Genomic DNA, 26,996 nt, shown 5'->3' on the forward strand with positions numbered 1-26,996 from the left:
ATATATATATGATATATATGATGAAATATGTATATATATGATGAAATATGATATATATATGATGAAATATGATATATATGATGAAATAGGATATATATATATGATGAAATATGATATATATGATGAAATATGATATATATGATGAAATATGGTGTTTTAAAAATATTGATATTTTTGGGAGGGTAAAATGTTGTCATTGTAACCTTAAATGACTAAAAATAGATATAAGTATGTAGAAAATATAAAGAAGGTATATCTTTTTCAATAAGATCATCTTTGAGAACGAACAATCACCTATAAATACTCAACAGTCAGAGAGAATCTCACATTTAAAAAATGTCATGGCATGGGGCCCCCCACTGATTTTGTTATAGCCTTCCCTGTAGCTCAGTTGGTAGAGCATGGTGTTTGCAACACCAGGGTTGTGGGTTCGATTCCCACGGGGGGCCAGCACAGGAAAAAAAAATGTATGAAATGTATGCATTCACTACTGTAAGTCGCTCTGGATAAGAGCATCTGCTAAATGACTAAATGTAAATGTATATCGTTTGAGTCCCCCAGATAGCGTAAGAACACGGCATAAGCTACGGCAAAATGTGTAGAAATGCAGGAAATGTTCTTTTAAACTGCAGATTTTCTCTCAGAAACTCTGAACTACCCATTAAACATAGACACAGTACAAGTGGAACAACCCAAACTAGCTCTACCGAACTGCTGATGACTTGCATAACCGTGTTATTCGATCCAGAAAATACAGTACGATAAAACCCAACTTTATTGTTCCTCATGGGGGAACGCAATTAGTAGATAACAACTAAAACTTCAGTTATTTTCCTAAGTAGAGCAGCAGCAGTTTGTTAGAAGTCTTTATCCATGGATGGTGTGTGTATGTGATGTGATGTGGCTCGTTGTCATACTGAGTGGGTGTTGTGACTAATGTTTTAGGAGTCTGTTATTATTACCCAGTACTTCACAGGGGCTCACATAGCTCAAATTAGACCTTCAAAATCCGCAAATGAATACATACGATCCCCAGTTATGTATTTGATTCATTTCTGTAGCCGTTTATTTAAACAGAAAGTGAACAGAGCAGATATTACAATAACACACACACACACACACACACACACACACACACACACACACACACACACACACACACTTGCTGTGCCGGATCCCCCTCGCTGAATACGCCCGGTGCGTCAGGGAGCGAGCTTGATTTATGGGCTGTTTACACTGAAGCCGGGTGTCCGTGTGAGTCGAAAGGATCAGAGGAGAGGCGAGCGCATTCACATCCATTTCATTGTGTTTATGTATCTTGGCGGTGATTAACGAGCTGTTTGTCTTGTTCCTGTACTGTTTCTCTTTTTTTTAATATGCTTTTTGGCTCCCAACCCGACCTGCTATGATGGGACGCTATGCTGCCCGTGGTGTTGGTTTCTGATGTTACGGTTTGTGGCGCCGTTCAGGGCCGTACTAACTTTCCTTCTCCCCTCTCGCTCACCCTCGTCCTCTCAGCCTGTCCTGTGGGTCAGTTTAGGTCCGCCTCGGGGGGCCAGTGCCAGGCCTGTCCAGGGTTTAGCCATGCTATGGTGACGGGCTCACCTGTGTGTCAGTGTCGTCCAGGTTACCTCCGTGCTGATTCGGACACCCCAGACACCCCCTGCACCAGTAAGTAAACACACACCAGTGGAGGACAGCTCATAGTAATGGCTGGAACGGAGCGAGTGGAATGTCGTCCAACGCATGGAAACCACATGTTTGATGTATTGTTTTATTATGTAACCTTTATTTAACTAGGCAAGTCAGTTAAGAACAAATTCTTATTTACAATGACGGCCTAGGAACAGTGGGTTAACTGCCTTGTTCAGGGGCAGAACGATAGATTTTTTACTTTGTCAGCTCGGGGATTTGATCTAGCAACCTTTCGGGTACTGGCCCAACGCTCTAACCACTAGGCTACCCTGCTGCCCCATACATACTCCACCCTCTATCTACTCTCCCCGGATACTCTGTTTCTGCGCTATTTTCTTTCCCTTTCAACTTGAGTTTCACTTGTTGCCCTCCCTCCTTTGTTGTCCCTCGCCCTTCTTCTATTTCTGTTCTCTGGTGTTGTGCTCAGCCCCTCTCACCTGCTCTGTGGCCTTTTGTCCCAGGGCTGAGAGTATTGAGATGCGGTTCCTTTGTAACGGGTGTAGAGCGGGGGCGGAGCCTGGATGTCACTCCCAGGAAGGGAAGCGTTGACGGGTCGTGAGGGAAAACCTCAGTGTGGATTCAGGAATTTCAATTCAGCCACGTGTGATGTGTGAACTGGAGGCCTTTTTGCATTGGGCGCGCTCACTCAGAATGGCCACGAAAAGAGTTCGCAGGGAACAGCGGTCTGAAACTCGTCTGAAGACTGAAACCCGTCGAGGACAAACAGAATTCCCCGTAGACTCTGCTCGCCTATTAAATCACAGGTTAAGTTACAGCTGTCCCTAATTAAGTCAGACAGTTGATTTATTTGACCGCTCCAGATGTTTTGACTAATCACAAGCCGTTTTTCCCCCCTCATCCTAGATGTTGACGTGAATTAAACCTAAATAACAGTAGGCCGTTGTGAGGGTACACAAATGCCTCCTACTTGTGGCCACCCCAACCTCCCAGAGAGCATTGTGGCTGATTTGACTAAGCACTACTATCACAGAAGCTGTAAATGGCCAAGCCACTGGCTCAATGACAAGGCACAGTCTCCTTAGCAGGAACTAATTCACACTGGCTGAGTGGCATTGCAATTGTGTTCCGCTTGGCTGGCAGCAATCACAATCCCCCTACTACAATCTTTAGCTGCTGATCATTATAATTTAAAATGTAGATGTGTGTAATTGGAGCACCAATTCAATTCTGCATCACAATGTTGTTTCCTGCTGTGCCCCCTCAGCCTCTCGTCCCTGGTGGCTCCTCCAAACGCTAGCTGGAAATGTATCTGGAACATGACGAGTAGCATGCAAGCGATTTAATTGACAATGCAAATCTGAAACAGAGGAACCGTATTATGTCACATTGGGCCAGTAAAGTGCCTTCAAATGGAAAATGTGTTAGTACTTTTGTCTGATGAAATATTTGTGATTTCCTGATGAGGTGGTGTGTGACCCTCTCCTCTCCCCCTGTCCTCCAGGACCCCCCTCTGCCCCGCGTAGCATCGTCACCCAGATTAACGACACCACGGTGACCCTAGAGTGGAGCGAGCCCCAGGACAGTGGTGGCCGGACTGACCTGAGCTACTCTGTGGAGTGTTCTCTGTGTGGGGCCCCCTGGGGCCCCTGCTCTCCCTGCGGGGACAGTGTCAGCTACCGGCCCTCTCAGCGTGGCCTGCTGGGCCGCAGGGTGGTGGTCTGGGGCCTCATGCCTCACACTACATACACCTTCTCCATCCAGGCCCTCAACGGGGTCACCCCGCCCAACGGCAAGGGGGCACCCAGCGACAGTGTCAACATCACAACCAGTCACGACGGTAAGAGAGAGACACAGAGAGGACGAGAGAAGGGTTTGTGGTTGGGGTCGTATGGTTAGAAGAGGAAGATTGAATGTTGTTTTTTATTTTATAATGTCGTTTCTTTGTATTGGTCTGAGTGCAGTTCCAGTTCTGGTGTCTGTGATCAGGAAGAGTATCTCTACAGAGAGCAGTCTGACTCTCCACTGGTCAGTTCCAGCCCAGCTGCACTACACCATCCTGCAGTACCAGCTACGTTACTGTGAGACGGTGAGGATGACCAGACGCTCTGTCCTCCCACTGTTAAATACTCTAGCTCTGACTCACCTCAGATCTTAGGGAGTCGACCGTTACATCTGTGCACATCACTCTGACCTCCCTCCCACTGGCTCAACCTGGCGCTCTTATCTGCTTTTGTTCCCCCACCGTCCCGCCATCCCTCTCTTCCTCTATCCCGCTCTCTCTCCGTCCCTCTCTCTCTCTCCGTCCTGCAGGAGCGTCGAGGTGAGGAGCAGGAGCAGTTGTGTAGCTACAGGGAGAGTGACAGTAACCAGGTGGTGCTGAGTGATCTCCGCAGGGCCACTCAGTATGAGGTGCAGGTCCGGGCTCGCACCATGGCCGGCTACGGCAGCTTCAGCCCAGCAGCCTCCTTCCGCACCATGCCTGATGGTAAGGAAAGGCCCAGACTTCACTCTTTCAGGGAGGCCTATCCATGTCCAGGCTCACAAAGTATTCTGGGGGTTTTCACCTTTTTTGTGTGTTCTTTCCACCTTCTTGTTAATTTGCCAGATCACATTAGTTCATTAGTTACAACATTAGTTTTAGTTACAACATTAGTTCATTAGTTACGACATTCGTTCATTAGTTACAACATTAGTTCATTAGTTACGACATTAGTTCATTAGTTACAACATTAGTTGATTAGTTACAACATTAGTTGATTAGTTCCGACATTAGTTCATTAGTTACAACATTAGTTCATTAGTTACAACATTAGTTCATTAGTTACAACATTAGTTCATTAGTTACAACGTTAGTTCATTAGTTACGACGTTAGTTCATTAGTTACAACATTAGTTCATTAGTTACAACATTAGTGCATTAGTTACGACATTAGTTCATTAGTTACGACATTAGTTCATTAGTTACAACATTAGTTGATTAGTTACGACGTTAGTTCATTAGTTACAACATTAGTTCATTAGTTACAACATTAGTTCATTAGTTACGACATTAGTTCATTAGTTACAACATTAGTTCATTAGTTACGACGTTAGTTCATTAGTTACAACATTAGTTCATTAGTTACAACATTCGTTCATTAGTTACAACATTCGTTCATTAGTTACAACATTAGTTCATTAGTTACGACATTAGTTCATTAGTTACGACATTAGTTCATTAGTTACGACATTAGTTCATTAGTTACAACGTTAGTTCATTAGTTACGACGTTAGTTCATTAGTTACAACATTAGTTCATTAGTTATGACATTAGTTCATTAGTTATGACATTAGTTCATTAGTTACGACATTAGTTCATTAGTTACAACATTAGTTGATTAGTTACAACATTAGTTGATTAGTTCCGACATTAGTTCATTAGTTACAACGTTAGTTCATTAGTTACAACGTTAGTTCATTAGTTACAACATTAGTTCATTAGTTACAACATTAGTTCATTAGTTACAACATTAGTTCATTAGTTACAACGTTAGTTCATTAGTTACGACATTAGTTCATTAGTTACGACATTAGTTCATTAGTTACGACATTAGTTCATTAGTTACAACGTTAGTTCATTAGTTACAACATTAGTTCATTTGTTAAGACATTAGTTCATTAGTTACAACATTAGTTCATTTGTTAAGACATTCATTCATTAGTTACAACATTAGTTCATTAGTTACAACATTAGTTCATTAGTTACAACATTAGTTCATTAGTTACAACATTAGTTCATTAGTTACGACATTAGTTTTAGTTACAACATTAGTTCATTAGTTACGACATCCGTTCATTAGTTACAACATTAGTTCATTAGTTACAACATTAGTTCATTAGTTACAACATTAGTTGATTAGTTACAACATTAGTTCATTAGTTACAACATTAGTTCATTAGTTACAACATTAGTTCATTAGTTACAACATTAGTTTTAGTTACAACATTAGTTCATTAGTTACAACATTAGTTCATTAGTTACAACATTAGTTCATTAGTTACAACATTAGTTCATTAGTTACAACATTAGTTCATTAGTTACAACATTAGTTTTAGTTACGACATTAGTTCATTAGTTACAACATTAGTTCATTAGTTACAACATTAGTTTTAGTTACAACATTAGTTAGTTCCAACAATTAGTTCATTAGTTACAACATTAGTTCATTAGTTACAACATTAGTTCATTAGTTACAACATTAGTTTTAGTTACAACATTAGTTCATTAGTTACAACATTAGTTCATTAGTTACAACATTAGTTCATTAGTTACAACATTAGTTTTAGTTACAACATTAGTTCATTAGTTACAACATTAGTTCATTAGTTACAACATTAGTTCATTAGTTACAACATTAGTTTTAGTTACAACATTAGTTCATTAGTTACAACATTAGTTACAACATTAGTTCATTAGTTACAACATTAGTTCATTAGTTACAACATTAGTTCATTAGTTACAACATTAGTTTTAGTTACAACATTAGTTCATTAGTTACAACATTAGTTCATTAGTTAAGACATTTGTTTTAGTTACAACCTTCTTTTTTTCTTTGCGTCTCAGGGCATGACTCTCCTTCCCAGCTTCTGGTGACCGGTGTCCTTATCGCCATGGGGATGCTGCTGCTTGTCACTGTCATCACTGTGGCTGTCTTCTGCATACGGTGAGAACCAGGGAGAGAGGGAGGATTGGGGGAGGGGGAGAGAGAGCGGGCAAGATGGGGACAGAAATACTGTAATGTGAATTTTACAAAAAGGGAAAAGCTAAAATAGAAATCTGGGTCTTAACATTTGCCATGCTTTTGTCTTTTTGCAGCCGCTACCAATCTTATCACTCTTAGATTATGACTGTTACCTTCGTACACTGTGTCATATTTGAGCGAAACTCTCAAAGAGCCAAATCATTTCTCTTTGTGACTTTGTGCTTACGGGGCTAGAAGTTATTCCGCTCATGATAACACTTTCCCTTGGCTTCATTGTTTCAGCAAATAGCTCCACATGCCCTCAGAAAAAAGGTTCTGGGAACGTAGGGAACTAGAGAGTGAGAAAGAGAAAGGGAGAGTGGGAAAGGTAGAGAGGGGGGGGGGTTGGAGAGAAGGGGTGAGAGAGAGCGGGAAAGGTGAATAGAGAGAGAGAGGTAGAGAGAAAGAGAGGGGGGGGTGGAGGGAAGCGGTGAGAGAGCAGGAAAGGTAAAGAGAGAGAGAGAGGGGGTTGGCTGGAAAGGTGAAGAGAGAGAGGGGTAGAGAGAGGGAGAGAGAGAGGTAGAGAGAGAGGGGGGGTGGAGGGAAGGGGTGAGAGAGCAGGAAAGGTAAAGAGAGAGAGAGGGTAGAGAGAGGTAGAGAGAGAGAGAGAGAGGGTGGAGAAGTGGGGGTAGACAGGATGCAGCCGCCCCAGCCCTGTCTCCACAGGACAGGAGAACAATAGCTCTGACCTTGGGGCACACACTACACACACATGCAGAGTTGTGCACACACATACACACACATTGTGTATTTGCACATACACTAAGAAGTACACAGTGTGTACACCCTCACGCACACACACACGCGCTCACACTCACAGTTGTCGGCCTGGTTCTACCGCCAGATGAGGGTGGAACAGTGGAACAGTATTGCTATTTTGGGCCTGGGAGAGAGTCAAAGAGAGTTAGAGAGAGACAGAGAGAGAAGCAGGGGTCCAGTAGCTACAGGGCTGTACAGTCCTACTGGGATGGGCCTGGGCCAAAGGAAGTCTCACTAATGGAGCCCTCCATCACAGCAGGCCCAGACACAGAGCAGAGTGGCTCCTGAATGTGCAGAACAGTAGAGGGCCCAGGGTCAAGGCATTACTTCATCTACCAGTCATGTATTGTTTCTGAGACCGAGAGAGAGACTCAATGAGCTTGTTTGTGACACTAAGAAACCCTCACAGAGAGACCAGAGGTGTTACGTCACTGGACTAGCAATCTCTTTCTTCCCCTCTCTCTCTCTCTCTCTCTCTCTCTCTTTCTCTCTCTCTGACCCCTCGCCCCTTTTCTCTCATCCCCCCTCTCCCTCCTTCCTCTCCCACACACTGTTCTTCTCAGTAGTAGACACAGCAGAATGAAGGACCCAGAGCTGAGTGACAAAAACGGCCAGTACCTCCTGGGCCAAGGTGAGACACACACACACACACACACACACACACAGAGACACACACACACACACACACACACACACACACACACACACACACACACACACACACACACACACACACACACACACACACACACACACACACACACACACACACACACACAGACACAGACACACACACACACACAGACACACACACACACACACACACACACACACACACACACACACACACACACACACACATACATAGAAATACTGCATACAGCTATTTTCAAAGTCATGTTTTTCATGTTTTAGTCTGTCTGTTACTTTGGCTGTTCCATCGTTGACTTCCCCCTACCCTCCCTCTACTCCTCTCCTCACCTCAGGAGTCAAGGTCTATATTGACCCCTTCACTTACGAGGATCCTAACGAGGCCATACGGGAGTTTGCCAAGGAGATCGATGTTTCCTTTGTCAAGATCGAGGAGGTCATCGGTGCCGGTTGGTCTCTCTCATCACTTTGTTTTTCATGATGTAAACAGACTGGTTGGTATGGTGCTGCAGTATCATGTTTGACCTAAAGTGTATTTCCCTGGCTCGTCCGTAGGGGAGTTTGGAGAGGTGTGTCGGGGAAGACTGAAGGTTCCAGGGAAGAAGGAGAACTATGTGGCCATCAAGACGCTGAAGGGCGGCTACACAGACAAGCAGAGGCGGGACTTCCTGTCGGAGGCCAGCATCATGGGCCAGTTCCAGCACCCCAACATCATCCACCTGGAGGGCATCATCACTGCTTCCTGTCCTGTCATGATCCTCACTGAGTTCATGGAGAACGGCGCGCTCGACTCCTTCCTTAGGGTCGGTCTATCTATTGTCCTGTCACGTTGTCTCTCCGAGAGTCCTTTACACACACACACACAACTTGGCCGTGACCCCACTCTCCGGGGGTGTCCCAGGGGGAGTTGGGACATAAATATACATTTGAGTCATTTAGCAGACGCTCTTATCCAGAGCAGTTAGTGCATTCATCTAAAGATAGCGAGGTGAGACAACCAGATATCACAGTCGTAGTCATTTCATTTTTCCTCAATAAAGTAGATATCAGCAAAGTCAGAGCTAGTAAGGGGGGAAAAACTCCAGTGGGAGTGTTACTTCACACTTGTTTTGGAGGGGGGGGTTAAAATACACACAGGACAAATATAATCCCCCACCAAATTATTATTATTATTACACACAAACACACACAAATGCAAACGCACACACGCTCCACTTGTTCTCCTACAATTCAAACTTCCCCATCTCTCTCTCTCTGTCTCTCTGTAGTTGAACGATGGTCAGTTCACTCCCATCCAGCTGGTGGGCATGCTGCGTGGCATCGCGTCGGGCATGAAGTACCTGTCTGAGATGAGCTACGTCCACCGAGACCTGGCCGCCCGCAACATCCTGGTCAACAGTAACCTGGTGTGCAAGGTGTCTGACTTCGGCTTGTCCCGTTTCCTCCAGGAGAACTCCTCAGACCCCACCTACACCAGCTCTCTGGTGAGACTTACCGTTCTTCCTTCACACCAATCCCATAGTGCATCTGGTTATGGTGTGTGGTTGTTGAACTCCCCCTGTCCTCTCTTCTATCAGGGTGGTAAGATCCCCATCCGCTGGACCGCCCCAGAAGCCATCGCCTTCAGGAAGTTCACCTCAGCCTCCGACGCCTGGAGCTACGGCATCGTCATGTGGGAGGTCATGTCGTTCGGAGAGAGGCCCTACTGGGACATGAGTAACCAGGACGTGATCAACGCCATAGAGCAGGACTACCGCCTACCGCCACCCCCTGACTGCCCCGCCCACCTCCACCAGCTGATGCTGGACTGCTGGCAGAAGGAGCGCTCGGCCCGCCCTCGCTTCGCCGCCATCGTCAGCGCCCTGGACAAGCTGATCCGCAACCCCGCTTCGCTGAAGATCGTGGCCCAGGAGGGTGCAGGGTGAGTGGGCACACATCTCTAGGCAAGGGGCTGGGTGTGGAGGGTGTGTGGAGAGTCAGAGAAGGCCAGTGTGGGATTGAACACAGCCTGTGGTAAAGACAAGGAGATGCCTGTCTCACCAGCTGGAGAGAATATACTCTTAAAAGAGCCCAGTCTTTATTCTATTGCTTCATTCCTAGAATACAGTCCTGTCTGTCAGAGTCAGTCTACATTAACCTCCTACTGTCCCTCCTCCTCTGTCCTGCTGTGACCTGTCACACTCTAACTGTGCCCATTCTCTCCCCCTATCCCACCCCGAATACTAACCTGTCACTCACAGCTTGGGCCACACCCCCTTCCCCCCTCCAACAGCCATTGTTGTTCCCTGCCACTCATGCAGCCTTAGATCCCGCCCCCATTCTGTGGAAATGCCTGTCCCTCAAGGCTACATGCCTGTGAGGCCCCTGGTGTGCTGGTGACAGAGAGAGTGTGTGTCCCCTGTCCCCAGGCCGTCCCACCCCCTGCTGGACCAGCGGGCCCCCCCGGCCCCCTCAGCGTGTGGCTCCGTAGGGGAGTGGCTGAGGGCCATCAAGATGGAGCGTTACGAGGACAGCTTCCTCCAGGCAGGCTTCACCTCTGTAGAGCTACTGGCCCAGATCACTGCTGAGTAAGTTCACAGGTCACACCCGCAACAATGTGTCTCTCTGACTTTCAAACCTCTTGAAGTTGAGTCCCACTCTACGACCGTAGCTCTATGTCTCTGTCCGCCTATCTGTCAGTCACTCAGTCTGTCTGTCTGTCGGTCCGCCTGTCTGTCAGGCCTTCTGTCCGTCTGTTTATCTAACAGTATGTCCTTGTCCTCAGGGACCTGCTGCGTCTGGGAGTGACCCTGGCTGGACATCAGAGGAAGATTCTGTCCAGCATCCAGACTCTGACCATGACCAAGAGCCCTGGCACCATACGCTTCTAACCCCGGCACCATTCACCTTGACCCCTGACCTCTGACCCTCACCCAACACAGACACCAGCACGCACACAGCACATCGCACACCCATGGATCCAGCCAGCACCCTGCTACAACCACACAGTCCCCGACCCTGGCAACAGCCGGGCCCATTCTTACACGTGAAGTCCATCAGTGACTGGGCGTAATGACAGCACCGCAAGTTGAACTAACTGTAGATGACCTTCCCTACATCCTGAGCAACCTGTCCTTACTGATCAGTCAAGTGATCAGTCAGGCCTGGCGCTGAGGGCTGGTGGGAGGCTGCTGGGCTCTCGATCCTCGATGCAGTGAAAATAATACAAGAGGTTAGCTTAATGCAAAACCTCTTTCAGTGAGGACCCATTACACTTCTTTGCTCATCTGAAGTTCCGGGTTTTACGCGCCCAACCAAACGTCTGGGAGGGTGTGATCGTCCCCTTTTGATAGGCTGCTGGAGCCTCTCAGACTGCCTCTCCGGCCAGTTCACCCTCACTTCCCCTCCACTGCTTCAATGTTTACCTGTGGTCCTAAACAAACTGGTGATACCATTGGAGGAACAGGTCAGTGCCAATGCCAACCCGAGGACTAAAGCTTATCTATTGGTGTATTTCGCCAGTGGCAGACTGCAACATGGATTATTACTCCATGGGAATTATACGATGGTGTGGTGTGGAGGGGGGACACCTTTTTCAGCGGACCCGGAAAACGTGTGTTTGGACTCGAATCGAATCGGCCACACTTTTTCCTTTGGTTTCAAAATGGCCTCGGCTTTCCTCAGGTGTTATGGGTAATGTAGGCGTTTGGACCAGAACAGACTGTAGTCATACAAGCCTTCATTTCCTTATCTTCTTCAGTGACAATGTGTGACCCTCCTGGGTCAGTCGTGTGGGAGGAGAGCAGGACTGAGACGTATCAGCACTTTTATATATTGAACAGACAGAAGTTGGGTTTTTAGTCAGTTCTCTGTCTCTCCACCCCTCCTGTCAGCAGCTACATTACTTCCTGTGTTTCTCTTGGAGTATGGCTGGCTGGCATTTCCACTTCCTGTTGCTGCTGGACTGGGCAGCTCACTTCCACACACTCAGACTGAAGGAGGTCCCTGACCATTTTTACTTGGGACTTTGACCAGGAAAAATACCAGTCTGGCCTCTCATTATTTGGTTGATATTATAGGTGGTCAGTTTTTCGTCTTGCTCGAGTGCCATTTGATCTTCTATGTGGACTGATATCAAAATGCCTGTTCTATAAAGCAGAAAGCCTTCCCTGGGTTATGTAGTTAGATCTGCCATACAGAAGTCTCTTCAGATGCCACCATTTTCACATGTTTGGGGATATTGTGTGGTTCCTTGTTAACTAAAGGATTGTGGGAAATGTGGTCTTCACATTGAGGATCTGTTATGAAAACGGGAACCCCTCTTTTATAAAATTCCCTTTCAAAATATAATGTATAGATATGTATGATTTGATTCGCCCATCCTTTCTGTGTGTAATCTGTACTCAGTCACAATAAATACACACACCGGTGTCAATCATCGAGACTCCTCATTTAGCAGCGAACTGAGCTCATAATAACAACACGTTACACACACTCCCTCCAGAGATCTCAAACGCACACACATTAATGCGAACACGCGCACGAATACAGAACGAAAAACACATGGAAGTGCGCGCACACTCGTGCATTCTAAGTGAAGCATCCCAAAAACAGAGTGCATACGCTCACCTACAGTATAATATCCATACTCCTGTAATCGTTTTAAGGTGATCCGTTTCCTTGGCAGCTCTTGTTTCAGACATTCCTCCCCGCAGATACTGTGACCTTCTCCACGGTGAAGGAGTGGGGGGGGGGGGGGGGGGTTCGGGGATTGAGCTTACACCCCTCCTCACCCTCACCACTTTCAGCTTAGCTCCCTCGTGGACATTCCTCTCTCCTTCCTTAAGAGGGACAGCCCAAACCACTGAGAGCTCTCAGCCTGTCCTTGACTCTGTTCTCTGACACTTAGCTGGATGTTCTCCCCTCTGTTCCTCAGCTTTCAGTCCACTGGAATAGTCCCTAATCTGCTCTCACCCTGCCCCTGCTACTACAGCCCCAGAGCCACGGCCCCAGAGCCACGGCCCCAGAACCACGGCCTCAGAACCACGGCCCCAGAGCCACGGCCTCAGAGCCACGGCCCCAGACCCACAGCCTCAGAGCCACGGCCTCAGACCCACAGCCCCAGACACACAGCCTCAGACCCACTGACTGAGACCCGCAGCCCCAGACACACAGCCCCAGACACACAGCCCCAGAGCCACAGCCCCAGACACACAGCCCCAGAGCCACAGCCCCAGAGCCACAGCCCCAGAGCCACAGCCCCAGAGCCACAGCCCCAGAGCCACAGCCCCAGACACACAGCCCCAGACACACAGCCCCAGAGCCACAGCCCCAGACACACAGCCCCAGAGCCACAGCCCCAGAGCCACAGCCCCAGAGCCACAGCCTCAGAGCCACAGCCCCAGAGCCACAGAGCCAAAGCCTCAGACCCACATCCCCAGACCCACAGCCTCAGACCCACAGCCTCAGACCCACAGCCTCAGAGCCACAGCCCCAGAGCCACAGCCCCAGAGCCACAGGCTCAGAGCCACATCCCCAGAGCCACAGCCTCAGAGCCACATTCTCAGAGCCACAGCCTCAGAGCCAGAGCCTCAAAGCAGTCAGAACAGCTCAGAGAGAGATCACCACAGGCTTCTTCACACAGACTGTCTAAACTCTTACTCTGGGTGTCGTTTTTTTCTCAATGCGTTCAAGCGAATGTATGTGTTTTGATTATCTGTGTTATTGATGAGTCATTGCCAGGTCCCATGACCCTAATGTGCCCTACGCTCGGCTGTTTCAGAGGAAGTGTGTCACAGAGATAAACAATGAGAGGATGACCCCTCCGAACTCTGACCCTTCCTTCAATGTAAAACAATAAATGCCCTCTCCAACCACACCAGCACACTTCAAATAGGGTCTTTCTGCTGAAATCTGCCATTAAGTCCTGCTCTTAATTCTCCACACTAATACAATAAGTGCAGTGTCCCAGTTTGTAATGGTTTTATAATTTGATGTTTTCAACACAGGCAGTCCTGGGCTGTGTGAGTGGGTGGGTGTGAGAGATGGGTATTGAGCTAGCTCTGGTTTCTAGTGTTGACAGTGTCTTTGTGACCTTTAACCCCTATCTGAATGCCCAACCATTAGGGCCTTTGTTGAGGAGATAAGAGACTGGGCCAATCAGGTTTCAGCACTAAAGTAATTGTGTCGTTCCCCTTGCATTCCTGCGTGCACTCAAGTGTGGAGCCAGGGTGGTGGAGGCCCGAGCAGAAAGACAGGTGTGTATGTTTGAGTGTGAGGATTGGGGTTGTTGAGAACTGTGTCTTGTTACTTTCATTCCATATAGACTTCTTTTTACTGCCAGGAGCAGGTCGTGGAGAGGGCCTCTTGGGATTGAGGACTAAAGTTACAAGATTTTATCCATTTAATTATCAGTGTGTCCATCCATCTCTCTGTCAACCAGTCTGTCTGCTTTGTGTGTCCACAACGACACTGGCCAGCCTCTCCGTCCGTCTGTCTTTACTCAAGCTTCAGTGTGTGTTTGTATAGTCGTCACTCACATATCCCTCATCCCCTTATCTGTCAATCTGTCTGAACTTCCTCTATCTATCGTTCCCTCTGTCCACACATCCACACCATCCATCTCATCCCCTGTCCCTTTCTCTCGCCCTTATTGGATGATCTCCCCTAACCATGTAATGAGGAATTGAAGGGGCTGGGGGTGTAGCCTTCCATTACCCTACACCCTCTCCCCCCCCGTGCTGAAACTCAAGCCCCAGGCTTCTAGGTCTCTCTGGCCACCTCTGGGTAAGGATAGCAACAGGCTCAGAGACAATTTCTATCTACAAGCCATCAGACTGCTGAACACTTGAACTGGACTGACCACCTGCACTGCAGAGGCACCTTAGCATTCATGTACTCTCACACACACACACACACACACACACACACACACACACACACACACACACACACACACACACACACACACACACACACACACACACACACTACACACACATATACATTGATGCTACACACACATCACAACTCCTGTTATTATTGCTAAATACTGCACAATTTAGCACCACAATCCCCTCTTCCCCAAAACATGTACAAATATTGAACTATAAATTGTGCCTTCCTGTATTATACTTATGCTAAAATGTTTATTCTATTCTACCGAGCCATTTACTTTACGTTCGTATTCTTATCTTGTATTATTTCTTATTGTTGTTGCGTTGTCGAGAAGGAACCTGCAAGTCAGCCTTTGGTTGGACGATGTATACCAGTGGTTTACAACCAGGGGCACTAGGACCCCCGGGGGCACTTGGCCTATCCACATGAGAAGACTCATGAGACCGTAGTCCTACTGCTAAAATGCACACGAGGAGGTAAATCAGGGATACTCTAGGCAGAGAGCAGAGCAGTGGTGGGAAAAGTTCCCAATTGTCATACTTGAGCACAAGTAAAGATACTTTAATAGAATATAACTCAAGTTAAAGTGAAAGTCACCCAGTAAAAGTAAATGTAATTGCTCAAATATACTTAAGTATCAAAAGTAAAAGTGTAAATCATTTCAAATGATTAATTTACGGATAGCCAGGGGCACACTCTAACACTCAGACATCATTTACAAACAAAGCATTTGTGTTTAGTGAGTCCACCAGATCAGGGGCAGTAGAGATGACCAGGGATGTTGTCTTGATAAGTGTGTGAATTGGACTCTTTTCCTGTCCTGCTAAGCATTCAAAATGTAACGAGTAGTTTTAGGTGTCCGGGAAAATGTATGCAGTAAAAAGTACATGTATTTTCTTTAGGAATGTAGTGAAGTTAAAGTAAAAGTTGTCCAAAATATAAAGAGTAAAGCAAAGTACAGATACCCCCCCAAAAAACTACTTGAGTAGTACTTTAAAGTATTTTTACTTAAGTACTTTACACCACTGATGTATACTATGTGTATCCTGTATATATGACTTAGAAAACGTGAACCTTGAGTAGCAAGTGGAAGAACCCGAGTTATTCCAAGAAGCCACTAAAAAGAGTGAGAAAGAATGACTTTGAGGTGAGAGGAGTGATGTGATGTATTTTATATGTGTGGGGGGATGTTGAAATGTGCCCATTATCTTTAGCTGAGTGCTGACCTCTCATAGCTTTCTTATCAAGGTGAGTTCTGTTTTAAGGATTAGCTTGGCCAGGGCCCCACTGCTGCTCTTAATTCTCACCAAATTGTCAGGCAAGGGGATTTCTTCACTCTAATTTAAAACCCTTTCTCCTCCGTTTAATTCCACTGTATGACTGACAACAGCTGAACTGTCTGATCCCAGGACAGCATTTCACACGGCTCTGCACGGCCATCTTATACAACTCCAGCTGAACTGTCTGATCCCAGGACATCATTTCACACGGCTCTGCGCGGCCATCTTATACACACCTCCCTCGGAGAGAACGTCTGACCTCCAAAGGATCTTAGCTCCTATATTTTAGGCGGAAGTTGGGCAGGACAGAAGTTGGTCATGTCCTTGCACTATACCACTACCAAAATGAGGAGATTCTGAAGGCTTTGCAGCAAGGCACTATTGTCCTTATGTTTCTTACTTACCAGGATGTATGCGAGATTGGGAGATTGCATACTTTGCAGGGGAGTTAAATGTACGTTACATTTTCAAAATGTTTACCTAAGCTTGGGTTTGAATGCTTTGAACCCGGCTCCACCCAGAGCGGTTTCCCAGTCAGCCTTGCACTTAACCTCTCACTGAGGCCCCAGCTTAATCTCCCATCTTAAACCCAACCCCTCCTCACCTCTGACCCCCACAAGCGTAAATCCTTTTAGCCAATCCCCCTTGGTTTCTCTGCTTTTTCTTCTGCTGTTCTCTCCTCCAGTAAGCTCGGTTCTTTACGTGGTCTGAATGTCCTTCACCCTAACAGGGTCTTGATCTGGTCCTTGTCCTATCCTGGTTTACTCTATCCTATCTGGGTTTGGGATCTTTACTATTGTGGTCTGGTCTCTAGACCACCTCATCTATAAATAACTGTTATTTGTCCTCAAGCAGGTCTGGGCGTCTGGCTCTTCGGAGAATTGCCCAATCGATGACCGATTCGACAGATTGTGTCAGAATTAGTGGAACGATGATACCGATCAGTATTCAATCTAGTTTCTGCTGTCATGTGACGTGTTTGTGTTCTGTCCAAGTAATCATTTCTAGGTTCTACCTCTGTTTCAGACAGTTGACTGACCTAGAAAACACCGAAATTTGTCCAAATAAGACAACTTAAAAGAGCTATTATCAGTGATTTTTGCAGCTGATAAGACCCATTTACAGTGAGTTTGTAGCTGAATGGGATCTCCCCACCTGGGCTTAGATCCCCCCCCCCCCCAAACTCCCCTCCCCCCTCCAATACCTCTCGCTGAGCCCCCCTCACCTCCTTTTCCCTTCAGGCCCGTGTGGATGATTTACAGCCCCTCATAATCACTCATTAGACTGAAAACACATGCTCACTCATGCTCAATACTGACCTGTTCTACAAACCGCCAGCATGCTTTATGGAAACCCCCATTGTGACGGTCTGCAGGGCACTCAAGAGTTTGTGTGTGCGTGTGCGTGTGTGTTTTTTTCTTTCTTTGAATCCCTGTATCATTGTTCACAATGTACATACTTAGAACCTTGAGGACAGAGCATATGGTTTTGATTTATCCGGCATCTGGTGGCAATATGCATGTTTTGTTGTGTGTGTGTGTGTATGTGTATGTGTGTGCTTGTGTGCGCTTGCGTACGTGTGTGTGTTGTTGGTTAGGGGAGCCCTGAATTCCTCCTGGAGATCAGTGGACAAAGTAAAAGAAGCATGTCTGGGGAAAGCTACTGGAGTAGTTCAGTCTGTAATGAAACGCAGCCAAACACACTCAATATCCTCAGTAGTGTGTCCTCTCAAATTACAATGTAGTCATTTCAATACATTTCAGTAACTACCGGTTCATGAGATTCGTTATGACATTCTGAAAAGTCGATTTGTTATGTTTGGGGAACTTTTGAGGATAATGGAGGGTGCTGTTACACAAAATGGCTGCAGCAAATCATCCTGTGGATGCCTCGGTAAAATGGAGGGGGGGCAACTACCTCATCCTTTCTCTGTTTATTTCCACATTACAGACAGAATATGCATGCATTCACTTTGTAGTGTATAATGAGAACCTCACAAGACCGCTGTGTGTGTGTGTGTGTGTGTGTGTGTGTGTGTGTGTGTGTGTGTGTGTGTGTGTGTGTGTGTGTGTGTGTGTGTGTGTGTGTGTGTGTGTGTGTGTGTGTGTGTGTGTGTGTGTGTGTGTGTGTGCATGCGATCAGACATAAATGTGTATGTAACAGAGAACAGAGCCTACCCTCTCCTTGAACCCCTGGTCCTGCTCTCTGCTGGTAATGAAAGGCAGGTTTCTCCGCTCACCTCTGTAACTAGCACCCGACCCCTCCCCCAAGGCTCTTTTCTACTAGTGGTAAACATGCACAGGGTATGATGAGGGTAGTTAGCGGGTCACGTGTGCCTGAGAGGGTGATACAGGGGGACAGTTTTGGTCTGTTTGGGCTCATTTTAAGGAACCCCTATCTGTGCTAGGTGCTAAGTGCTAGGGGCTAGGCGCTAGTGGCTAGGCGCTAGGTGCTAGGGGCTAGGTGATAGGGGCTAGGCGCTAGGTGATAGGGGCTAGGCGCTAGGGGCTAGGCGCTAGGGGCTAGGCGCTAGGTGATAGGGGCTAGGTGATAGGGGCTAGGCGCTAGGTGATAGGGGCTAGGCGCTAGGTGCTAGGGGCCTGGTTGCACTGACATCTAGGCAAGAATTGAAGTTAGCTTAGTTGTTGTTTTATGAAGTGACATTAAGTCCCTGCTCTGACTGAGGTACCTGGAGCACTGTGGTCTCTGCTGACAAGAGTTTCTCCCATTCTCCATCACTCATTTCCCTTGTGGTTTGGGAAATTAGAAGGCTCATTCATCAAACACGCTGTCACAATATTATTCTACCAATTATCCCTGGCTTTTTCCTCGCTTCTTCTACATTCCCAGACCTCTGCCTTCTCCCAACATTACCCCAAAACACCATTTGAATGACTACCATAACTGACAGTAATAACTGTGTGTTCATTTATCTAATTGAGCCTCTTATTCCATTAAGGACCTCAACTCCCCAAGGATGCACTGTGTGTGTGTGTGTGTGTGTGTGTGTGTGTGTGTGTGTGTGTGTGTGTGTGTGTGTGTGTGTGTGTGTGTGTGTGTGTGTGTGTGTGTGTGTGCGTGCGTTTCTCTTTTCGCCTCTGTTTCACACTGCAAACCTCACCCAACATTCACAAATGACACAGGCCCACGTCTGCTCATCTGTTCTCTGTCACGTTCTGTCTCTTACTGGTTCGTATACACAGCCTACGCGAACCCGAGCGACGGACCGTCATATACGGCCCATTTCCAAAACTCAAAAGCACGTCGAACTACATAGAAAACGAGGCTCCGTTTGTGTAAAAGCGTGTAGCGGTCTTTACACTGTTGGCCATTCAGTGGCATGGAGGCTGTTCAGCATAATCACTACCACCTCATTCATTTACCACACACACATCACCTCACACTTCTACACCCCCGCAAATCCCACACTCACTCCCTCTCACTCACTCACAACTGACATATTTTCTAAGCTGTCTACCCCACAGACAATACAGACTATAATTGTCCTTATATTGAAAACAAATATTATTCTAATTGTGTCAAGCATGTCTTTATGTTTAGGTCTTGCAACAATATTTTCCCCTGTCATTCACTAACTGAAAATCCCCTTTAGAGTTCAAGCTCCACAAGTAATCATTATTTTGTTTTGCCCCCCAGCTTCCTGTAGCAGGTATAAAGATCGATTATAGACCCCCTGCCAGTCACACACTCGCCTCACCCCTGCAGGGTGAGGAACTGCTTTATAATGACAGGGGAGTTTCTCTGTATAATCCTACACAGGTATTCATTCGCCTCTGTCTGTGTGTCTGTAGACGGCTAAGACATTCAAAGTAGTCTTTTTAAGTAATTGTTGTCTTTAAACATGAGATTGATTGTTCACACAACTGACAAAAAAAACAGAGCTCATTCTGAAAAATATGGACTTTCATAAGTCTTTGTTTGCTTTGAGATGTTGAAGGGGCAGAAAAGAACCAAGACTTTGTCTTTTCTGCCTGTAGATTCTCCTCCGGATTGAACCCAGTGAATTAGCTAAAGCTGCAGAGAGCCCTTTTCTCCAGGTCTTAGCAAACAAAGGTCAGATGCACGACTGGACACACTGCAGCATCTGCCCCGTAGTTAAAAATAGATGTGCATTTTTGAACCTGCTCACTTGAAGATGACAGGAAAAGTACAGGGAAGCGGTTTAAGCGGCTGGGTGGTTTGAGAGGCCCAAGGTTCCACAACGATACGTGGCCTTGCTGCTTGACCATCTGACCACTGATCCAGATGAGCCTTCTCAGATAAATAAAGACTGATAAAGACTGTCTGTCTCCGTGTTGAAACCAATCTATAACAATCTATACCGCTGTGGTAGAGGACGAGCAACAAGAGCCGTGAAGCATGACGGATGCAGGAATTAGTATCTGGGGGTGGTGGTAATACAGGAGACTAATTGTGTGGAACCGGAGTGGTGCAACCACCATACTCATCTCTCTCTGACAGAACATAAGAGTCCTCTTCACACAACCTGTCTTCCTAAATGGCCTGAGGGACCAAATACACCCACTGACTGGAGTGTTGCTCATCTGTGGGGCCTCTCACACGTAGGCTGAGGTGGACGGGTACATCACACGGCGTAGAGAACCTTTTGTTTTATACTGACTCAAAATGCTTTGCTTCAACTCGTGTGTGCTATGTGGAGGGGCTGTGCCGTACTCCAGTAGACAACAGTAGAGTTGAGCTCATTGTCCTGAATTGTTTGATCTCACTTTTAGAGCACTGACCGCACCACAACCTCTCGTTAACAGACATCTGCCCACCAGTTTGTCAACCTCGTTTGAGTATTAAATGGTTCAATGTGTTTCCTGCTCTCTGACTTTTGATGTCAGGTTGGAAAATGTACCGTAGTGAGTGATTGTGTCGATCACAGTTTCCAGACCCATTGCCCATGACTGGTTTTGGCAAAGCAGCATGTAATCACAAGCTCATTCTAATGTCCCAACTCTTAACCATTGGGGAAACCGATTGTTTGGATTACGAAGCCATTGCAATGTACATGAGCAATTCTGAGCTTGAATTTTGTTCAATGTTTGGTCTCTGGGTTTGTATACGAGTGTCTGTTTGTGGAAGTGCTTTCATCCTTAGATTTAGCCAGTCCCATTTCTAAGTTTAGCTTTTGTTCCTGTTCCAAATGTAGACTCGGGTAATTGCTGATTTGCTAATTTGCATGTATAATTAGCATCTTCTCAACAAAGGACCAGCTCCCTAATTAGCGCTGATCAATTATGAATGAAATCTCCATCACAACCAATCCCCCACTGGCTATCTGGGATTCTGTGTCTACAGTTTTTCTCCCAGGATGTGATGTGAATCTTTATTGGGGATCTTACCAGCGTGCAGTTTACAGAAATAAACACAGTCCCTGAAGTACTGGAGCTTAGACTCCCAGCATGTTGAAATCCATAAATTATTGCTGCTTCTGAGTTATTAGGAATTAGGGAGAGACTCAGATGTGCGATATCAGAAAGGATGAGGGTGTGGAGGGGAATACAGAAAGGATAGAGTCCTGGGTGGGAATACTGAAACCAAACAATCGGGCAATAGTTTGTAACGGTGGCGCGTTTAATGTGGCGAAATAGAAGCGCCACAGCTCAGATGTAGAGTAGGGAATGAGACGGAGAACTGACAGATAGACACTAAGTCTGTTTCAGTGTAAACAAGGTCATGTGGTCTGTGGTCAGAGAGTGTTGGTGTTCCTCTCCTTGAACCGCATCCTGAGTAGAGAGAAAGGGAGAGGGACAAACAACAACACAACTGCTGCGCCTGTGGTTACGGCGATAAATCAACAAATCCGCACTGACCATAACAACACCCCCTCTTACAGCTAAACATGCCCTAATTTCAGCCTAATTTCTTTCTTTCTCTCTCCCTCTCTCTCTCTCTCTCTCTCTCTGACAGAAGGTTTGTAGTCTGACAGAGGTAAGAGAAAGATTTCATTTCACAGCCTCCTCCTCCCTGTTCTCTCAGGATTACTCTGTATTCCTGCCCTCCTGCCTTAAAGCAACAATAAGCCCAAGGCGGCGGGGAGCCTGAGAAATGGTTCAATAAAAAACCAAGCAGAAGCAGAGGAAGAGAGCATTATGGGTTTGATATGGCTCGGTCACAAAAATACAGTTGTAGAAGCCATGCTTTCATGCATTCATGCTTCGCAAATACACAATTAGATACAAATCCAATGTAAAGACCACAATAGATCTCATTTGTTTCCTTTCCCATCATCTCTGTGGACTTCACTTTGCTTCATCAACATAGTAGAAACATTCCTCAGCTGAAATCTCACTTACAGCTGTAGAGACTAGCAAAGAACCTGGGAGGCAAGATATGGTATGACCTTCCTGACCCAAGTTTACAGTGCCCTCTGGAGTTTGCTTTAGGCATCGCTATTCAGACCTACAGTGGGCCGGACACGAACCCATATTATGCTATAGCTATTGGTTGCAGTCTCAGAGAGGTTTTCAGTGCTACAGTGTGTGTGTGTGTGTGTGTGTGTGTGTGTGTGTGTGTGTGTGTGTGTGTGTGTGTGTGTGTGTGTGTGTGTGTGTGTGTGTGTGTGTGTGTGTGTTAGGGACTCTTCACCCTGTTCCATTGTATTCATTTCTGCTATGTTGCAGGGTATAAATAATACCTGTGTGTTCATCCTGGCAGTGTAAATGGTGGGAAAGGGAAAGGGTGATAACTAGTCAGTTGTACAACTGAATGCCTTCACCTAAAATGTTCTGCATTTAACCCAACCCCTCTGAATCAGAGCAGTGTGGGGGGCTGCCATTAAAAAAAACATCCACGTCTTCGGCGCCCGGGGAACAGTGGGTTAACTGCCTTGCTCAGAGGAAGAACGAAAGATTTTTACCTTGTCAGCTCAGGGATTCAATCCAGCAACCTTTTGGTTACTGAAGGAGCGGGGTCAGAGGGATCCATCTAAAGATACAGTTGAAGTTGGAAGTTTACACACACTTAGGTTGGAGTCATTAAAACTCATTTTTCAACCACTCCACACATTTCTTGTTAACAAACTATAGTTTTGGCAAGTCGGTTAGGACATCTACTTTGTGCATGACACAAGTCATTTTTCCAACAATTGTTTACAGACAGGTTATTTCACTTATAATTCACTGTATCACAATTCCAGTGGGTCAGAAGTTTACATACACTAAGTTGACTGTGCCTTTAAACAACAACAAAAAATTCCAGAAAATGATGTCATGGCTTCAGAAGCTTCTGATAGGCTAATTAACATAATTTGAGTAAATTGGAGGTGTACCTGTGGATGTATTTCAAGGCCTACCTTTAAAATCAGTGCCTCTTTGCTTGACATGATGGGAAAATCAAAAGAAATCAGCCAAGACCTCAGAAAAAAATTGTAGACCTCCACAAGTCTGGTTCATCCTTGGGAGCAATTTCCAAACGCCTGAAGGTACCACGTTCATTTGTACAAACAATAGTACGCAAGTATAAACACCATGGGACCACGCAGCCGTCATACCGCTCAGGAAGGAGACGCGTTCTGTCTCCTAGAGATGAACGTACATTGGTGCGAAAAGTGCAAATCAATCCCAGAACAACAGCAAAGGGCTGTGTGAAGATGCTAGAGGAAACAGGTACAAAAGTATCTATATCCACAGTAAAACGAGTCCTATATCGACATAACCTGAAAGGCCGCTCAGCAAGGAAGAAGCCACTGCTCCAAAACCGCCATAAAAAAGCCAGACTACGGTTTGCAACTGCACATGTGGACAAAGATCGTACTTTTTGTAGAAATGTCCTCTGGTCTGATGAAACAAAAATAGAACTGTTTGGCCATAATGACCATCGTTATGTTTGGAGGAAAAATGGGGAGGCTTGCAAGCCGAAGAACACAATCCCAACTGTGAAGCACGGGGGTGGCAACATCATGTTGTGGGGGTGCTTTGCTGCAGGAGGGACTGGTGCACTTCACAAAATAGATGGTATCATGAGGCAGGAAAATGATGTGGATATATTGAAGCAACATCTCAAGACATGAGTCAGGAAGTTAAAGCTTGGTCACAAATGGGTCTTCCAAATGGACAATGACCCCAAGCATACTTCCAAAGTTGTGGCAAAATGGCTTAAGGACAACAAAGTCAAGGTATTGGAGTGGCCATCACAAAGCCCTGACCTCAATCCCATAGAAAATTGGTGGGCAGAACTGAAAAAGGGTGTGCGAGCAAGGAGGTCTACAAACCTGACTCAGTTACACCAGCTCTGTCAGGAGGAATGGGCCAAAATTCACCCAACTTATTGTGGGAAGCTTGTGGAAGGCTACCCGAAATGTTTGACCCAAGTTAAACAATTTAAAAGCAATGCCAATCAAATACTAATTGAGTGTATGTAAACTTCTGACCCACTGGGAATGTGATGAAAGAAATAAAAGCTGAAATAATTAATTCTCTCTACTATTAATAATTCTGACATTTCACATTCTTAAAATAAAGTGGTGATCCTAACTGACCTAAAACAGAATTTTTACTAGGATTAAATGTCAGGAATTGTGAAAAACTGAGTTTAAATGTATTTGGCTAAGGTGTATGTAAACTTCCAACTTCAACTGTATCTGCCTTTGAACACTATCTAGGTCAGGGTGATCGCTCCGCCTGGAAACCATGGAAATACAAGACTAACACATTTTTGTCAGTGGGACAATCTCTCACTCACTCCATTCAGTGCTCACCTTTCTAATCTATATCTCTACCACCTCTGCTACCCTTTCCTCGCCCTGTTATTAAGCTACTGTACTTTTCCTGTAAGCAACTGGTTGCCTCTTGTAAATCCTCTCTTGGCAGGGCATTCTATTGGATACATTTGAAAAGTTATTAGTGTTGCCTTAAGTCATTAGTGTTTGCCTTAAGTCATTAGTGTTGCCTTAATTCTTAAGATTCTAAGCCATTGGGAGGGGGGGCCTAAACTGACATATGGAATTGTTTTAAGATTATATAAAAAATGTTTGATCAAATTTCACATTTACTACTATAGCCCATAGAAATGCATTGAATAACATATTCAAAATGGCAAAAAGACAGTGAGAAAATCATAAGGAATAATGTTTTGAAGTGTCTGTCATATATCTAGGTTACATAAGAAAGCACAAGAAATATCCATTTTGTACACATATTTAACTCCTTTATTTGGGGAGGCACAAAACTACCTCCGTACTTCCACGTTTTTACCGGTTACCGGTTACCCTCAGACGGGTCCCGTGGTTCTTGTGGGGGTTGTAGAACACAACAGAGAACACCATCGTGTTCTTGTGAATCTCCCCTTTCTACAGTGGGGTCAGTTTAAGTTTGTAGCCCGGACGCTACTAACGGAAGTTGGCACATCGACGGTACCGTTCAGACACGACAGATGTTTTTGTGAGAAGACCGATTTTCGCTAGATATCTCTAGCTTAAACTGAACGATTATGACGGGGATTTTTGTATTATGTTAATCAGGTCTGTTTATGGGAACTTGGCGAGAGAGGGCGTGGTGCTGCTTCACCCTGGAGTGGATTGTTATTAAGTGTCCAAGCTGACCCTACCACACAATAAAGGTTACAGCGCTCTGATACGGCCAGGGGAGAGGAAGAGGAGACTTTCTATTTTCACTGGCTGACCCTTTTGGCCACACTTCCTCGCCTACATGAAGTGACTAAACAGTGTATTAGTCAGACACGTCACTGTAAAGTATTACAGACATTATTACAGTTATTGTGACCGTAAACAACAACAGGATGCCATACAGTAATGACGCTATGCTACTCCTACAGTCGATGATGCCATGCCCTGTGCTAGGGGCTATAAACAGTCTGTGTTATACCACTGAGATACAGATTACATGGGCCAGGTTTATGTCCTTCTGGAACTTTGGTTTTACCAACCATCAAATGTGTTATACGCTATTTATTAACATAGCTCAGACTTTGATGGACTACATGTATTTCTCATTTTAAAAATTAGATATCCCTTTTTCTGAATATTCCATCATACATGATAGTCTTAGCTGTGTTAATAGCCTACTACAACACAGTTGCCTGCACCAAATGAATTATTTGTGTGTATAATAGCCTAGCTCATTAATTCCTAATCCTAACCCTAAATAATTTCTGTGTATAATAGCCTAGCTCATTAATTCCTAACCCTAATCCTAATCCTAACCCTAAATAATTTGTGTGTATAATAGATTAGCTCATTAATTCCTAACCCTAATCCTAATCCTAAATGATTTGTGTGTATAATAGCCTAGCTCATTGATTCCTAATCCTAACCCTAAATGATTTGTGTGTATAATAGCCTAGCTCATTGATTCCTAATCCTAACCCTAAATGATTTGTGTGTATAATAGCCTAGCACATTGATTCCTAATCCTAACCCTAAATGATTTGTGTGTATAATAGCCTAGCACATTGATTCCTAATCCTAACCCTAAATGATTTGTGTGTATAATAGCCTAGCTCATTGATTCCTAATAGCCTTAAAACAAAACTATAGTATAACTATTGAACAATAACATGAGAAAGTTGTCAAAATTAAAAGCCCTCATGCTTATTTAGAAGACTTGCCAATGAGTTTTGCAGTCCAAAAAGCAATTTACAGACTAATGTGACATGTTTAACCTAGTCAACTAATGTCTCTGCCCAGTGGTGGAAAAGTACCCAATTGTCATGCTTGAAAAGATACCTTAATAGAAAATGACTCAAGTAGAAGTGAAAGTCACCCAGTAAAATACTACTTTAGTAAAACTCTAAAAGTATTTTAAAATATACTTAAGTATCAAAAGTAAATGTCATTGCTAAAATATACTTAAGTATCAAAAGTAAAAGTATAAATAATTTCAAATGACTTATATTAAGCAAACCAGATGAGATGGCACAATGTTTTTTTAATTTGTTTTGATAGCCTGGGGGACACTCCAACACTCAGACATCATTTACAAACCAACCATTTGTGTTTAGTGAGTCC

At 45.2% G+C, this 26,996-nt stretch overlaps 2 protein-coding genes across 3 annotated transcripts; both read left to right on the plus strand.

The window, feature by feature from the left end:
• Positions 1-1,191: 1,191 nt before the first annotated feature.
• Positions 1,192-12,264, plus strand: LOC115154736 (ephrin type-B receptor 4). 2 transcript variants are annotated; one of them, XM_029701263.1, is made up of 12 exons: positions 1,192-1,671; positions 3,158-3,493; positions 3,618-3,742; positions 3,967-4,141; positions 6,260-6,359; positions 7,760-7,827; positions 8,183-8,296; positions 8,403-8,650; positions 9,116-9,331; positions 9,425-9,768; positions 10,256-10,414; positions 10,612-12,264. In XM_029701263.1, exons 1-12 carry the CDS (start codon positions 1,419-1,421, stop codon positions 10,715-10,717), a joined length of 2,244 nt encoding a protein of 747 aa, XP_029557123.1. In that variant the 5' UTR covers positions 1,192-1,418; the 3' UTR covers positions 10,718-12,264. The 2 variants fall into 2 exon arrangements, with proteins under 2 accessions (XP_029557123.1, XP_029557124.1); XM_029701264.1 differs by having other exon boundaries at positions 7,763-7,827.
• Positions 11,592-17,286, plus strand: LOC115153766 (pollen-specific leucine-rich repeat extensin-like protein 1). The gene is made up of 4 exons (XM_029699345.1): positions 11,592-11,608; positions 12,736-13,425; positions 13,569-13,674; positions 17,245-17,286. The coding sequence occupies exons 1-4, from the start codon at positions 11,592-11,594 to the stop codon at positions 17,284-17,286; spliced, it is 855 nt and encodes a 284-aa protein (XP_029555205.1).
• Positions 17,287-26,996: the final 9,710 nt, after the last annotated feature.

The sequence above is a fragment of the Salmo trutta genome, chromosome 19, assembly GCF_901001165.1.
Source record: "Salmo trutta chromosome 19, fSalTru1.1, whole genome shotgun sequence".
Taxonomy (NCBI): domain Eukaryota; kingdom Metazoa; phylum Chordata; class Actinopteri; order Salmoniformes; family Salmonidae; genus Salmo; species Salmo trutta.

Coding starts and splice junctions, on each gene's coding strand:
- LOC115154736 (XM_029701263.1), top strand. CDS start 1,419: ATGCTGCCCGTGGTGTTGGTTTCTGATGTTACGGTTTGTGGCGCCGTT. Junction 8,651..9,115: donor CGCTCGACTCCTTCCTTAGG/GTCGGTCTATCT, acceptor GTCTCTCTGTAG/TTGAACGATGGTCAGTTCAC. Junction 9,769..10,255: donor GTGGCCCAGGAGGGTGCAGG/GTGAGTGGGCAC, acceptor CCCTGTCCCCAG/GCCGTCCCACCCCCTGCTGG.
- LOC115153766 (XM_029699345.1), top strand. Junction 13,426..13,568: donor AGAGCCAGAGCCTCAAAGCA/GTCAGAACAGCT, acceptor AGTCATTGCCAG/GTCCCATGACCCTAATGTGC. Junction 13,675..17,244: donor ACTCTGACCCTTCCTTCAAT/GTAAAACAATAA, acceptor TTTTCCCTTCAG/GCCCGTGTGGATGATTTACA.